Source organism: Piliocolobus tephrosceles, chromosome 20 (genome assembly GCF_002776525.5).
Source record: "Piliocolobus tephrosceles isolate RC106 chromosome 20, ASM277652v3, whole genome shotgun sequence".
Lineage (NCBI taxonomy): Eukaryota > Metazoa > Chordata > Mammalia > Primates > Cercopithecidae > Piliocolobus > Piliocolobus tephrosceles.
The window spans coordinates 42,460,525-42,476,771 of NC_045453.1; the positions used below are offsets into that span (position 1 = coordinate 42,460,525).

Here is a 16,247-nt window from a genome sequence, read left to right on the forward strand (position 1 = left end):
TGTAACCGGTCTCCTAGTTTACCCAGTGTCATTAAAGCAGGCCTTTCCTTCCTCCTGTCGACTGCAGGCGACCTTTGTAAGACCATAGTTGATTTGTTTAAGGATCTTAAAATTCTGTCAAAGTCAGAATTCCAAGTGAGGATCTTCTAGCTACCATAGACATTCCGACTTTGCCAGAAAGAGAGCTGAAATGTAATGAAGGCACAATGAGCTGAAGGACCTCAAGTTTTCTAGTATGAGAATTTCTTAAAGAACTGAAAGTAGATCTACCCTTCGATCCAGCAATCCCACTGCTGGGTATCTACCCAGAAGAAAAGAAATCATTCTATCAAAAAGACACCTGTGTGAGTATGTTTATCACAGCACAATTCACAGTTGCAAAGATATGAAACCAACCTGAGTGCTCACCAGCTGATGAGTGGATAAGGAAAATGTGGTTTATATACACCATGGAATACTACTGAGTCACATAAAGAAGCTAAATAGTGTCTTTTGCAGCAACTTGGATGGAGCTGGAGGCCATTATTCTAAGTGAAGTAACCCAGGAGTGGAAAATAAAATACCGTATGTTCTCACTTATAAGTGGGAGTTAAGCTTTGCGTATGCAAAGACATACGCAGTGGTATTATGGACTTTGGGGACTTAGAAGAGGGGGTGGGAGGAGGGACAAGGGATAAAAAAGCTACATATTGAGTATAATGTACACTACTCGGGTGAAGGGCATGCTAAAATCTGAGACTTCACTGCTATATAATTCATCCATGTAACCAAAAACCACACGTACCTCAAAAACCATTGAAATAAAAAAAAAGAACCCCAAGTTTTCTAAATTGGAGAGAGAAAAGCTTAATTCCCATGAAAAATGTGTGCAGGAGGGGAGGGTGATGGCTCAGAGGGGCAGGTCCTTGGAGGCCAGCCAGCTGCCGGTGAAGGTCAGCCTTCCACACGACCTCTGAGATGTCTTTTCTCTCACAGAAAGGGCAAGATACAATCATTTCCAGATTATTTCAGATTAGCTATTTTAATGAAAAAATTCTAGCAGGGGGGTGGCTGAAGCTGTTCCCTTCTGCCGAAAAACTAGACCGCAAAGTTAGTGAAGGTGACGCTCATCTCTAACGGGGAGTGGGCGGTGGGGTAAGGATGATTTTAAAGACTGTAAGAGGAGGATTTTACTGGAGGGAAAGTCCGAATTCTATATTGGGGCAGTAGAGCTGCACCATGTCAGATACCTGCTCTGGCAAACTCGAGGTATTACCAGTCCCTCTGACCTTGGGTGAACCATTTAACCACCGGAGCCCTGGTGATGCCATCTCTAAGGTGGGACTCACAAAATAGCTTTCGTGCATAGTCACAAGTATTAAACTAAAAAGTCATTATCAGTAGATCCAACACAGTCCCCTCTTGAGGATCAAGTCTATGCTTGTTAAAAATTAAAATTAATAACATAAAAAGTGTAGTTCCTTGGTTCCACTAGTTGTCTGTCAGTAGCCACGTGTGACTAGTGGCTACCACATTGGACAGCACAGATTGCACCATGTAAATTCTGCTAGAAGTGCTGGGCACCTGTGGCAGGTGAGTCAGCTGAGCTCTCTCATATCCCCCTGGGTTCCATCCACTTGGGGCCATGACAATGAATGTCCCAAGGAGGGAAGGAGATGTGTTGGCATGAAGGAACCTCGCTGCTGTGCCAGTGCTCGGGCTGCCCTGAAGAGCCCCAAACTGCTGCCAAGGGCTCACCTGGCCTATCAGCAGATAGGCAACACTTGTGAATTTGGAGTTTCAAGCCAGTCCACCTTACCTGGGACCTGTCCCATAGGCCTATCTGCTTCCCCTGGGGGCTGCCCTCCTCTCCACGTTCACAATCCCCATCCTCCAGAAGAGACGAAGGGTAAAAATAAAGTATTTCTGTTAGAGCAGCTGTTAGACTGCCTATGTAATGAATCATTTGCATTTATGTAAATTACCTGATTATGTAAATTACAGTAACATTTCAATACAAAAAACTGTCGGCCTGCTGGAATTTGGAGAAAAGAGAGGACTGGGAGGCTGGAGATACCCGTAGTTGAAGTGCTCACTGGGGGCAGAGGAGAAGCAGCGACGAATCTGCAATGACTTGCACTTGGCTGTTGGGTGGATGGGCACAAGGAAGGGCTCTAAAGAACCTAGAACTCTTTCAGGACTTAAAAGGTGATGTCTGTCTTGCAAAAAGAGACTGAAGGCATTGGGGGAGCCTCCTCAATGCTTTCAGAGCCACTGTCCAGCCTCTCCAAGGCTGGCCAGATGTTTCAAAGTATGGAATGTCACCCGGGCTAAGGGAACCTTGACTGGGGCGGGGGAAGGGCCCCGAGAAGCACACACTTTATGTTTTTGAAATTATAATTGCTTTGGACACTGACAAAATTCATTTCTTTTGCTTCTCCTTCAAACAAACAAACTAGAAAATAGCACAGAGGAAAGTTTAGGTGAAACACCCGAATAGGGAAGTGGATGGCCAGGCTTCTCCCTCTGAATGAACTGTGGTGAGCTCTGTTGGTTTTGGAATGCACGTGCGCTTCCTGCTCCTGTGGTTTTGCTTGTCGGCCCCCGCCAAGTCCCGCCGGCATCAGCTGACATTTCAGCCATTTTGAATCCACGTCATAAGGACTCTATTAGCACTTTCCTGGCCTCCTCGGAACCCTCGGCCCCTCAGCAGCCATCAGCGTCTCTGGAGAAGTCAAGGTGCCTCTCTGTGGGTCTCCAGGCCCCACGGTTTGTCTCCAGGGCTCCTCTGCTGAGGTCTGAAGAACCCCTTGGTGGGCATGTACACAGAACAGCATCTGGTCCTGCTTAATCCTGACTTGCCCTCTGGGTGAAGGAGCTCTTTATTGCACAACCTCAGGACACTGACAGTTACGCCTTCTGAACATTTCAGTGCTGTATAGTAGGGAGGGGGGTTTGAAAAAACCCGAATAGTTGAATGCATTGTTTGGGAAGGTTGGTAATTATTTGGTGGGTAGGAGAAAGGGCCTTTAAATAAAGGAATTTCAAGTGCTCATTGCAGAGTCCTATAGAGAAGCTTAGTATTACCTAAGGGAAACCGGAGGAAAAATGATTTTGTTACCATGATATTAGGGGAAATAGAAAGATGAGAATAAGAAAAAAGACACACAGTGTGTGTGAGCTGTAGCCTCTGGCTGGGGGCATGGAATAGATGTGGAGACATTGTGAGAGGTACTTTGTGAACTGCAGCACTTTTGGGTGTGAAACTCTGTTTTAACCCTCATGGACAGTTTCAAATCTCATGTAAAAATGACCTGGGAGTCTGGCCGCCACTTAACAAGAGTTAAGAGTCTACTCAGACTAGCAACAGTCAGAAATCCAGGCAACTAAAGTTACTTAGGCTGCTATGATTCCTTTCCTTTGGGAATCTCAAAACTGACTCTAGAAATTGTCATTTCTATGCCACAGATGAATACCCCAAGGAAACAGTTTCCAGCCATATTTACAGTTGTGTTTCTCAAGATGCAGTGTGGTGCTACTGGCATCAGAATCACCTGCGGTTGAGGGAAGATGTTGGTTAAAATGCAATTTCCCAGGTCCTAACCAAGAGGCTGTTGAACTAAATAGGCATCCTGGGTGTTTCCAGTGCAGACTGAAGTTGGAGGAACATCAGTTAAAGTAAAAAGAACCAAGACCTAACCTTGAGGACTCAAACTTTATCTTTTCTATTTCTTCTTAACAGTGGAGAGATGTAGTTTTTCTCAAATCACAAAACTCTAGCCTTGACACCTGGTCTGTAAATGTACAGTCCACATCTTCAGGTAACAGCAAAGAATCATTTGCTTGTGTGGCTTGTTGCTGTCTGAATGAAATATGGAGCTGTCCTGGCAGCCTGCGTGTTCAGCTAGCTCAGCTCTGGGGTTTATATGCTGCACCCCGAGGACAGATGATTGCTTTGCCCAAAGACCAGACTCGGTGAGAGAGTTACTCAAAGCCCAAAGAAGAAAAACCTCTTTACTTCTTCACACGTCATTAACAACAATTATATTCATTTTATCTTGGTTATATCCAGATACACTGAACAGAAGACAAGTGATTTCACACATAGTCCAGTTAGTGTCTATGCGGTAAACAGGGAAAGAAGCCAATACCAGCAGAACTGCTGTTGGGAATGTGTGGTTAAGTCTGTGCTCCCAGGAGATCCGAATCTGCTCCGTTCCGTTCCACCACTTTGTTTTCATGAGCACAGTCATCTCCTTCTGGAATTCAACAAAGTAGAGGGCTGTGTTCATTGACACTGTTTCCTAACCATGTTTTTTTTAAAAAAATAATTTTCAAAAATCATCCCAACATCCCGTAATGGCAGAAGAGCAGAGGGCACGCCGTCAGTGTGGGTTTGTGCATAGAAGGATGAAGCTCACTGGAAGGGGTATTAGAGAAGTCTGGGAAGAGTCCTTGGGTTCCAGGTGATCATACCCTTTTTATGGGTAATAACTGAGAATAAGAACATAGTTCATGTATGTCCTTAAATCTCCTAACCAGAAGTTTAAAAGATGAAGCATGTCTTCAGTTCCAGCATGACATTCCGAACCTCTCTGCTCTGTGGGGTGGGTTCCAACCCTCCCAATGATAAAGGGCCCCTGGAATTAGGGGAGCATGGCAGGTCCAGTTCCCTTCCTGTTTTAATCTGGGGATGCTGGAAGACAAGTTTGAGAGGACATTTTAAGGGAACGTTGACTTCCTGGCAAACTTCGTGATGGTTTGTAAACTCAAGATTTTCAATGTCAGAAACTGCCGGTCACTGACGTACCTGTCTGGTTCCTCAGGGAAAATCTCACATCAACCCTCGTGTTCATTTTATTTATATAAAGATTTACAATAAAATAATCTACTGTTAAGAGCTTTGTCAAACAAGTGAGTAGACCCTTTAGTTGATCTATCCCCATTGTGTAGGTAAGAAAACTGAAACCTAGAGAGACTGATTCCTCCAAGGTCATGAGAGCCAGTGAAGGCTGCATTAGTCAGGGCTCTTCAGAGACACCGAACCAACAGAAGACATATATATATAATGGAGATTTGCTGTGAGGGATTGGCTCACAGTACCATGGAGGCTGAGATGTCTCATGATCTTCCATCTACAAAGCCTGTGGTGTGGTGCAAGTTTAAGCCCGAAGGCCTGAGAACCAGGGAAGCCAGTATGGTAGATCCCAGTTTGAATCCAAAGGCCCAAGAACCTGGAGCACTGATGTCACTGATGTCTGAGGACAGGAGAAGATTCATAGCCCAGCTCAAGCAGAAAGGGCAAATTCACCCTTCTTCTGCCTTTTTGTTCTATTCGGGCCCTCAGTGAATTGAATCATGCTCATCCACCATGGGGAGGGTGATCTTTTAGGATTCAGACACTGATCTCTTCTGAAAAGCACTCTCACAGACAGCCAGAAATACGTTCACCAGCCCATCTGGACACAACTTAGCCCAGTCAAGTTGACACATAAAATTAGCCATGATGGTAAAGGGGCAAGCAGAACTAGGAGTCAGATCTCCCGACTCCTATTTCAATCTTCTTTCCAATTTTTCACCCTTTTTGTGGACAGCCCAGCTTGCCATGCTAAAGAGTATGAGTTTTTCCCCAGAGAAGACACAGAGCCACTGAGCAGTTGAACAAGGGATAGAAGCATTTGCAGGGGTTCTTTGTGGAGACGCCACTTGGATGGCCGTGAGGACTGGCTGGGGGTAGAGAGAAGCGGGGAGTAAGCGGTGGAGATGCACTGCACGGAAACACTGACCCGCCATGAACTGCAGCAGCTGCTGTGTCAGGCCCGCAATGCAGAGAGCCTCAGCTGAAGTGAGCTCTGGAGGAATGCACTGGGAAGATTGTGGTAAGCTGAAATCCACAGTACAATTAAGCCACATGGGTATGCTGGGAGTTGAGGGAAAGGTCAGTTTAATCTCATTCCCAGTTTGTGGCTAAGATAGGAATGGGGACTGAAATATATGGAAAGGCAAGTCCTGGGGAAAACATCAAACGTCTATTTAGGGGCTGGGTGCGGTGGCTCACACCTGTAAATCCAGCAGTTTGGGAGGCTGAGGCAGGCAGATCACTTGAGGTTAGGAGTTGGAGACCAGCCCAGCCAACATGGTGAAAGCCCGTCTCTACTAAAATACAAAAATTAGCCACGCATGGTGGTGCATGCCTGTAGTCCCAGGTACTCAGGAGGCTGAGGCAGGAGAATGGTGTGAACCTGGGAGGCGGAGCTTGCAGTGAGCTGAGATCATGCCACTGCACTTCAGCCTGGGCAACAGAGCAAGACTCCATCTCAAAAAAAAAAAAAAAAAGGAAGGATTCTATTTAGGGCCATGTTGAATTGGGGCATGGAGATGTTTAGTAGAGAGTTCTTTATCCACCACAGGACCTCAGGGAGGTGTCACTGCTAAGTAGCTAAGTATACGGGTGTTGGAGTTGGCACAAAGCTGGCCACGGTAATGGGCTCTGTGGGAGGGCAGGGAGTCCTGGCAGAGCAAACAGAGTGAGAAGGGGGAGAAGTGATGTCCAAAGCTAAGGACGCCAATGAAGTGACAGAAGAGTCATGCTCAGCAGGGTCTCAAGAGAACAGCCATGGACTCTCACAGACCCAGATAACCCAAGTCTAAATGCCGGTTCTGACCAGCAATTGGTCAGGCTGAGTTCTGGGTGATCAAAGTAGCTGAAAGAAAGAAATCTGCCTCCAAGCAAAGACATGTATCACGCACTCGCCACTGGTGACCGCTAGTGAATTCCACGCGGAGGAGCCACACACCACCCCTGGTGCTTAAAAGAGCACTGATGGGAGCTGAAATGGCCAGAGCGACTCACCACGATGAGCGCGATCACAGACAGCGTGTAGTAAATCGAATCTCTCAGCAGGCACCAGGAGGAAAGAGCCACAACCTGCAGGAGAAGGGAAACAAAGTCAAACAGGATATAGACTGTACAAATGAAACGGCGGGACTCCTGCAGGCTCAGCCAGCTTCCTGTCTAGGCCTCCTGTCCTGCACCCAATCAATCTGCCAATCAGTAGGAATTTATTCAAGTATTTAGGCATATTAGTGTGGATCTTCTGAGAGGCAGACATGAAGATGGACTTAAACCTGCAACAATTTTGTTAGGGGGAAACAGCTGGTGACAGAAAGTGGGGCACTGGGGGAGCTGGGCATGCAGCCTGTCCAACTGTGATGCGTGTCTGACCCCCGCAAAGGAGATAGGGATGTTTGGGTGCACTGTCCCAGCTGCCAGGCAGTCTGAGGAAGGTGCAGCGAGGCCCAGGGAATCCTTAATGCAAAGTTGCCTATCAGAGGAGACTCACGTGCCCCAGGAACAGGCCTGCCTTGACATCCATAACGTCAAGGGGATAGGAGGAGCAATCCTAACCTGTGCCTTTGTCATGACTCTGCTGCAGCCTGTCCTGCCCCGGAGAGTGAGCAACCTGTGCTGGGCTGCCGCTGCCGTCCTTCAGAAGGGGTGTGGACAAGCCTGTCTCTGCCAGACCTTCTTCCCTCATCTCTATTATATGCCTGGTCTTGCTGGCATTTGACCCCTGGTTTAGTCAGAATCTTTGAAAGATTGATTTGCACACTGATCCAGGGGAAAATGTTCTTCTTGGCATTTGGAGATGTCCCTTTTTAAAGAGATACTGGCTCTGCTGAGACGAGGCTGATAGGCACATTGCTGGAGGCGAAATAGCCTTGCCCTGCAAGAGGAGGGGGCTGCCAGGTCCAAAGGAGGGCAGAGGAGCCAGGGCTAGAAGCGGTGGGGAGAGTCTGAGGGGAGGGGAGAGAGCTCTGGATGTCAGGTTCAGGCTTCTGTTCTGGAGAAAGAATCATTTCTCCCTGGAAAGTTCTTCGAAGTCTCTTATTAAGGAATATTTAGTATTTCTCTGTCCTTACAGTGTAGGTTCACTTTGGCAGACCTTACAAATAAGTCTGGGAGAGTTCACACACCTTGTCCCAAAGGTTGTCACTGGCAAGTCCCTTTCCCTTCCCTAGAAGAGTACCGACTACCCCATGGGCACAGGATGTTTGCCTGGCTACCTTTGCCCTTGGCCTAGTAAGTGAAAAATGACACAGCACAAGTCAACACTCTCAGCAGGGGTAATGACAGGCACATGCTACACCAAACATAGTGGGAAAAAGGAACCCCAGGGACATGCAGTCCCTAAGCCTCTACCCTCCCTGATTGCTGTGCAAGTCTGTAAAGATCAGACCAAGTCAAACTGGAGGTTTTCTGGATTCAAATAACATGAAAGGCATGACTTACATAGGACCATAAATGAATAACGAGGCCAGTCTGTTTCCATTAACGCATTCCCCACTTCTTATATGAACACTTAGTTATTTCCTGTAGCTAATTTTGCCTTATTAGGTGAAGCATTTGCAGATCTAAGTCACACATGACAAAGTTGTCAAGAAGAGAACTCACATCAGAAAAATTATGTTAGAATAAACATAAAGTATTCTTTATCCTTTTATCATTCTCTCTCAGTACTGTAAACTCTTAGAATCTGTGGCCATCACTCACCATTTATGCAATAGATTAAATTGGACTAAACTGTTCATTTTCCAGCAGGTCATAAAAGGTTGTATTTATCCACTTCATTATAATCAGACAAATGGGCTTAAAACGTGGCAAATATTCATTTTGAATTTCTTTAACACATTACTTGGGCTTTTAGTTAACAACGGCAGATTGAACACATACCATTACCGTTCTTGTTATACCATAACAAGATAATACTAAAGGGTTTTTTACAAACAGATCATAAACCCACAATGCAAAAGGAACAGAAGAGCTGATCAGAACAACAAAATCTTGGAAGCTGGAAAGCAGAAGAATAATTGGGAATGTTCTAAAAGTTAGAATAAAGATGGGCCTGAAAACAGAACAATCAAAAGACTGTTTAAGAATTTATTCTCCAAACCTCCTTCCTTACTTCATACAGCCCAGTTAATGCTCATTCTTTACCTTAATAGAAAATAAGAGATCCAGTATTTGAAGAATTGAAGTTCCAGAAAACAGAGAACACAGAGGGAGGAAATGATCAAATAAATAATTCAGAAACCATTCCAGAAGTTAAGGACATGCATTTTCATAGCAAAAGGGTCCTCTGAGTTTATCTCACTGAGTGCACAATAAACAAAACAAGACGTACATCGAGGCAGATAATCATAAATCTTCAGAACACTGGAACAAATAACAGACCCTAGAAATTACCAGACAGAGGAAAGCAGGTTTATATACAAAAAATAAAAACCAGAGTGACATTTTGTACTCAACAAACACATGGAAAGCTAGCAAAAAATGGAGTAATACTCTCAAAATTAGAAAGGAAAACAACTGCATTTCTATGCCCAATCAAATTATTAATTAAAAATGAGAAAAGAATAAAAATAAAATTTTAGTTGTCTCAGAAAATTTGCCTCCTATGTGTCCTTTCTGAAAAAGCTACTGGAGAATGTACTCCACCAAAATAAGGGAGTAAAGCACTTGTTACATATAATTATGTTACAATAAAACATAATACCAAGCAACCAGAATCTATGATGATAATTAAAGGGGATTTCTAGAATGACAGTGAAGGGAGAATTTAGAAGGATGATAAAAGGAAATTCCAAAATGAAATTTTTACAGCAGGCTTAGAGAACAACCTAGCCAGATTTGAGTGACTCAGAAGACTACAGAAAAAATGTTGCCAGAAGGACAAAATTGATGGAACAGCTGATAATTTTGAACCCACAGAAAGAAGATTAGAGAGCTCTAAGAAGAGAACATAGAAAACTAAGCAAGCAAACAATAAAAAAGACAATTATAAGCCAAAGGTAAACATAGGACTGTGCCCCAAAGAAGATGAACCATTGTGTATTAATGGTTCAACTATGAAGAGTGGTCATAAAGTGATAATAAACTAAGCAGAATATTGTCTAACCAAACTTATAACTCTTTAGGGGAAGATGGGGGCTGGGTAGTGAGATGGGTGGGGCTAAAAGAGACGCAAACCCTCCTCTTCTATACTGTGAAATAACTGGAGAGCACCTGTAACTGAAAAAATCAAGTAGCTGCCATCTAAGTAGGCTATTTAGAGATACTGAGCAAATATCAGGAACAGGAAAACTAATGGAAAGTAGTTACCTTAGAAGAGTGGGGAAATGGTGATGGTGGGACTGGAGGATGGCTGTTTTCCATAATAAGCTTTCTAGAATGGGTTGCCTCTTAAGCTCTGTGCCCGTATAACTTTAGTAAAAATAAAGATAGGAAAGCATATCACAAATTATCCACGTAGTTTTACTTCTGCAAGAAATATATCTTGCACTAGGTCTAGATGTCAAATGTGGGTGGATAGTGATATCCTTTTTCTTCTTTATAAATAGAATAGTTTTCAATGTCTGGATTGTAATCAAGTTTCAGCCCCATATTCAGAGCCTACCCTTAGCAAAATCTTTTTTTTTTTTTTTTTTTTTTTGCATAGAGGTGATAAACTGGAGCACAGGTAAGAAGGCATCAAACCAAAGAATTCTTTCCACACTCTAGAAGGAATTTAGAAAGGCATACACCCAAATAATTTACAATTCTATGTTACTTAACAGTGAGAACTGTGATCATGAACTCATGTCCACCTCTGACTTACCTTTCTGACACCATCACTCACCACAAAAGCAATATTTATCTGACCCTTCCTGCAAAGAAGAAGGTTTAGAAGGGTTCTGTATCCTTGCAGAGGCCAATACCATTTGACTTACCCTCATTTCCCAGCAACCTGGGCTTGATGAATTTGAGTACTAAGCCAGGTTGGTAATACTAGCAGTGGGAAAGAGTTTGGGATTTGAATCCAGGAAGCCTGGGCCTTGGGTCCCTGTTCCCAGACACTATACTACAATGCTTCACTACAGGCAAAGGTGAAAAGCAGGCACTCACTTGCGATTGCCTCCCATGGGGGTTTTTCTTTCTCCCTCACTGTAGCCATTCAAACAAATATAATAGAAATTGTAGCCAAAAAAAGAGGATAGTTGAAGGCTGAGAGACAAAAAAACAAAACAAAACAAAACAAAACAAAACCAACCAGTGACCACAGCTACATTTTAAAATAAACTGCTTTCAAGAGAATTGAGGTAAGTGATCAAAGCAAAAAAAGAGTTACTATAAAAACTGTAGATAGGAATGTAGATATGGAAGGCATATATTGTAGATATGGATATATTCTAGGAGGAAGAGAATCAGTCAAATAAACACTGAAACTACCTGTCCATTTGACCTGTTTAATTTACAAAAATAAAACACCACTACAGCTCATTGTGGGTTGAGTGTTTCACTGTTTCACAAACATGAATACCCTGGTCTTCTGGACTCCATGTGGTTTCTTTGCCTCTCAGTGAAGGATCGCTTATCTCTAGATGAAGGCCGGAAGCCATGTGACTCAGCCCTGAACACATCTCCTGGCAGAGGGAGACATGTTAGCATCTCTGCATCAAATGGGAGTCTCTTTGCCTCTGTTGGCAGGTGTCCCCCAAGCCACAGCAGGCTGATGAGAAGACAGGTCACCTGCTGTAGCCCTTTGCAAAATGATTGCATGGAAGAAAGACAAATCACTCTGGCAAAGAGACCAGATTAGACGTCCCAGGAGAAAACCAATAGTGAGTAATTCTGTCCTTGACCTCACTGATCAATAACATAGATGGTGCAGATTACAGAAGTCCATCCACTCCTCCACAGATTCAGCCAGAGGCTCTGTTTCCCCCCTATAGTTCTAGGAATCCCACCCAGCTGGAATTTCATCCCGATATTTCTTTTTCTATTTATGGAATGCATTTCACACATTCTCCATTGAATATGCAGCTTCAGTTTCCTTCTTATACTTTCATTTAGTTTCAGAGTGGCATAATGCAAAAAATAATTCACACTTTCAAAACAACACATTTTCTTCTGAAATTCTGGCTCCCTCTAGGAGGTTAAAAGTAATTGTTTATGATAAAACCATACACTTTCTGGGTACAGATATGCATTGTGAATCTATATACAACTATTTGTATATATGATAATACACATATAGTATATATGAAGATAGACTGTGTATCTGTAATATGATACAATATTTATGAGAACTTTTCCTGATGAACAATATCACCTGACACTGCAGGCACCTTTTAAAAGGCACAAATACTCTCAATTGGTGAGTACTTGCTTTAAAAAAAAAAACTGTCGAAGCAAGCAAAACAACGTAATAGTTAACATAACATAAAACATAAAACTGTTACTGTCTATGAGGAATGTTGTTATTTCACACAAATTTCATGGAAAGGGGATTTGAGAAATCATAACATGAGTTTTGTTCCAAGCTTTTGAGCTGACACAATTTCTACAGCCAATTCTCATCTCAGGAAACACAGCCACCTGATCTGCAGTGAGGATGGGGCTCTGGGGTGTCCCTGAAACCACCTGAGGACACCAAGTGCTGCTGAAGTTCAGACAGGCCTGATGTGGGTTTTTCCTCCCACAGGGAAACCTCAGTGCTACTGTCTGCTCATGAAGTACACTTTTAAAAAACTTCTGTGCTGGGAAAAATCACTGAGATACAAATGACTCTTGTTTTCTAGAAGTTCACTATCGAAAATGGACAGTAATAATTGGGCTATGTAAAAAGACAATAACATGCTTTTGCAAAATACAGTGAACTGCTGCTTATTAATCTTCCCAACCAGGCACACAAATAAATTCACGTTTTTAATTTAATTTTTTAAAGAAAACTCATTTTGAGTTCTAGTTTTGTGTAAGAAAAACAAATGACAAATAAACAAGCTTCTAGTGGAGACAGATTTAAATAAAAATAAGGCCACATCAGGACAGTGCAGACATAGAATAATCTCTTGAGTGCTCTTCATTGATCTTGCTGAACAATAACCACGGATGCTCATAATGACCTGGAGATGCCTCGGGACTCAGACATGCCTTCTCAATCATCCACAAAATTATGTGCAGTTTTCATGTTAAGTGTAAGTTATTGCCTGCTAGGCCTTCAGAATTTGGTAGTTCAGAGTGTTCCCCTACACATCAAAATTCACGGGGAGTCAGCTCTGCCGTAGGGAAGAAAATGCTGGACTTGAGGCCACAGGGCTGTTCCCTGCAGTGCCCCTGGCTCCCTTGGCCCATTCTGGGTACCGGGTATAAGGACATCTGCATTCGCTGCCAGGCATTGATGTGCCAGCACCCGGCACAGCATTTGGCAGTACTAGGTACTTGATACAAATTTGTTGAATAAATGTAGGGCATTTAGGGTAATTTAATTTAACCAAATATATTAGCTTGGATTCACCCAGAAATAGACCCAGATTTGAGTGCAAATAGTTTATCTGGGGAGGTGATTCTAGGATAATTGTTAGGAGAGTGGGAAGTGAGGCAGGTGGTGGAAGGAAGATAATAACCAAGTCATGGCAGTGGGCAACTGGGGCTCCATTTTAGTGGGGATCCTGGGAGACCATGTGGATGGAACATGCCTCTGAGCGGAGAGGGAGCCAGGGTATTGATCCACCCACTCCCATTGGTCATTGGTTGAGAGATGCACCTAGGAGTGTAAATTCTCTGGCACTTCCTATCCCAAGGGCAGAAAATATGGGCTTTTGTGACCAGGAGGAGCCCCCAGACAAAGAAATGCAGGTTTTAGCTATTGGAAGTCAGGCCAGTGGGAACTGAACTGGTAAGGGTGAGAGGACACGGGTGGGGCATGAGCACTCTCTACTTAGCCAAAAACATGGACTGACACAGTAATCCAATATTCAGAGAAAGCATAAACACAAACACACACACACACAGACACACACACAGAGAATTTTGTAATTTTTGAAGTACAACCCAATCACGTTTGTATAAGACGCAAAAGCAGTCCACACTAATTCATGCCATTTTAAGTCAGGAGTAGTGTTCCCCTGGAGGCAAGGATAGTATCTGAAAGAGGCCACAAGGGGCTCTCAGAGGCCATGACTGTTCTTCCTCTTGATCAGGGTGCTGGTTACCGGGTGTACCCACTTTGTGAAATGCCATGGAGCTGGATTAGGACAGGTGCACTTTCTTAAGCGTATGTGGTGCTTCAACAAAAACGCTATTCAAACAAAACACAAATGTAATTACAGTGTTAACTGTTATTGTTAATATTACACATTAATTTTAATAGTAATTACTCCATCACAATGTGGGGTTGGCTTATTAGAAAAGTTGCCAGGTAAAATACAGGAAGCCCAGCAAAATCAGAATTTCAGGAAAATACCAAGTCATTTTTTAATACAAATAAAAAATATCTTGGATATTTGAGATAAGCATATCTCAAATATCACATGGAACATACAGTATACTAAAAATAGTATAGTTGCTTATCTAAAATTAAAATTTAATGTAATATACTGTATTCTGGTTTGCTAAATCTAGTAACCATACTTATTAGATTTTGGATGTTCATTAAAATAACTATTTTGACTTTCTTTGGATAAGCACAAGATTGGAAGTTTAGTGATTTTGAACTAAATATTCTTAGGACAAAGGGCAAGTTGAACCTGTTCTACGTTGCCTATTTATCTTATGCTGGATATTAACCACTTTTTTTTTTTTTTTTTGAGACAGGGTCTTACTCTCATTGCCTAGGCTGGAGTGCAATGATGCAGTCTTGGCTCACTGCAGCCTCAACTTCTCAAGCTCAGAGAAAACTAAGGCTTGGTGAGGTTCATAGTTTGAAAGTGATAGGACTACATTTTGAGCCAGGTCTGAATTACTGCAGAGTGTACATGGTTAGCCCCTTGTTGAGGTAAGACCCTAACTTACATCATTGTAAGAATGACCTGGGTCTCTTTGATAAGTACAGATTCCCAGGCCTACCTACCCCAGACCTTCTGAATCAAACTGTTTCAGGGAGGCCCTGGTTTTCAACTTTGGCTGTACATTGGAATCACCTAGAAGCTTTATGAAATACTCATGCCTGGGTCCTACTCCCGGAGATTCTGATTTAGCTGAGCTGTGCTGTGGCCCAGCCACTAGGTTTTTAAAATACCCCCAAGTAATTCTAACATGAGATAGAGACTGAGACCACTGCTCCCTCCTGCTATACTCTGTGAGGCTAATAGATGTGAGACAATAAAACAATGGGAAATACCCTAACACTTCCCAGTCCCACACAACAGTGAAGAAAGCCCCATCTATGTGGATGAGATTTCGAGAAGTCACAGTGCATTTTGTACATGCTTCAGGATTATCTCAGAGTCCACACACCAGCAGCACTGCTATCCATCACTCTGCCTCTAAGGCAGATCTGTTTTAATATCCCTTTTATGTTTATAATAAAAATTTACTTTGAGAGTTCCATCAGCATAAAACAAGATGTGTGGAATTGCTGGGTTTAATTTTATAGCTGGGAAGACTCAGAGGCTTGGGGCTGAAATTGTCTGAAGGTTTGTTTGCCAGAATGACGACGGGTGGCTGACACTGACTGTGGACAGGGATCTCAGATGGGTCTATCAGCTGAACTTGTGGCCAGGGTTTCCTTACAGTAGGGCAGCCTCAGGGTAGTCAGACAACTTAAATGGGGGCTCAGCTCCAAATGCAAGTGTCCCAAGAGAACAGGCAGAAGCCATATAGTCTTTTATGGTGTGGCCTTAAGGGTCAGATAGTCTCACTTTGTACCTGATGCACAAGACTGGTAAAATCTAATTACCAGCCTTTAAAAACTGAATAGAAGTACTGGCAAGAAAATTTAAATATGTTTTCCTTCAAAAGAAACAAACACCTAACATAATAAAATATTTAAGTCAAATTTCCTAAGGGTGCATTTGGTTGCAAAAATCATGCACCCATACAAATTGTGTCTCCAATCTTAGGAGACAAAAGGGTCATAAACTGAGTTTTTATCAATTCTTCCTATTTCTATCTGATTTTAACTTAAAAGTTCAGTGATAATTATAGGTTTTGTATGACACAAAAATAAAAAATATATATATTTTCTGAAACAGATTCTCACTGTGTCACCTAGGCTGGAGTGTAGTGGCGTGATCTCAGCTCACTGCAACCTTCGCCTCCTGGGTTGAAGTGATTCTCCTGCCTCAGACTCCCGAGTAGCTGGGATTACAGGCACCCGCCACCACACCTGGCTAATTTTTGTCTTTTTAGTAGAGATGGGGTTTCACCGTGTTGGGCAGGCTGGCCTTGAACTCCTGACCTCAAGTGATCCGCCCTCCTTGGCCTCCCAAAGTGCTAGAATTACAGG

General features: G+C 43.1%; 1 protein-coding gene across 4 annotated transcripts in view; it reads right to left on the reverse strand.

Annotated features, from left to right (window-relative positions):
- Positions 1-16,247, reverse strand: part of SLC24A3 (solute carrier family 24 member 3) — a 498,810-nt gene that overhangs the window by 61,612 nt on the left and 420,951 nt on the right. For all 4 annotated transcript variants that reach the window (XM_023217772.3, XM_023217771.2, XM_023217770.2 and 1 more), the window contains exon 7: positions 6,833-6,907. In XM_023217772.3, the coding sequence (XP_023073540.2) occupies positions 6,833-6,907 (75 nt within the window). The remainder of the gene's footprint in view (positions 1-6,832; positions 6,908-16,247) is intronic.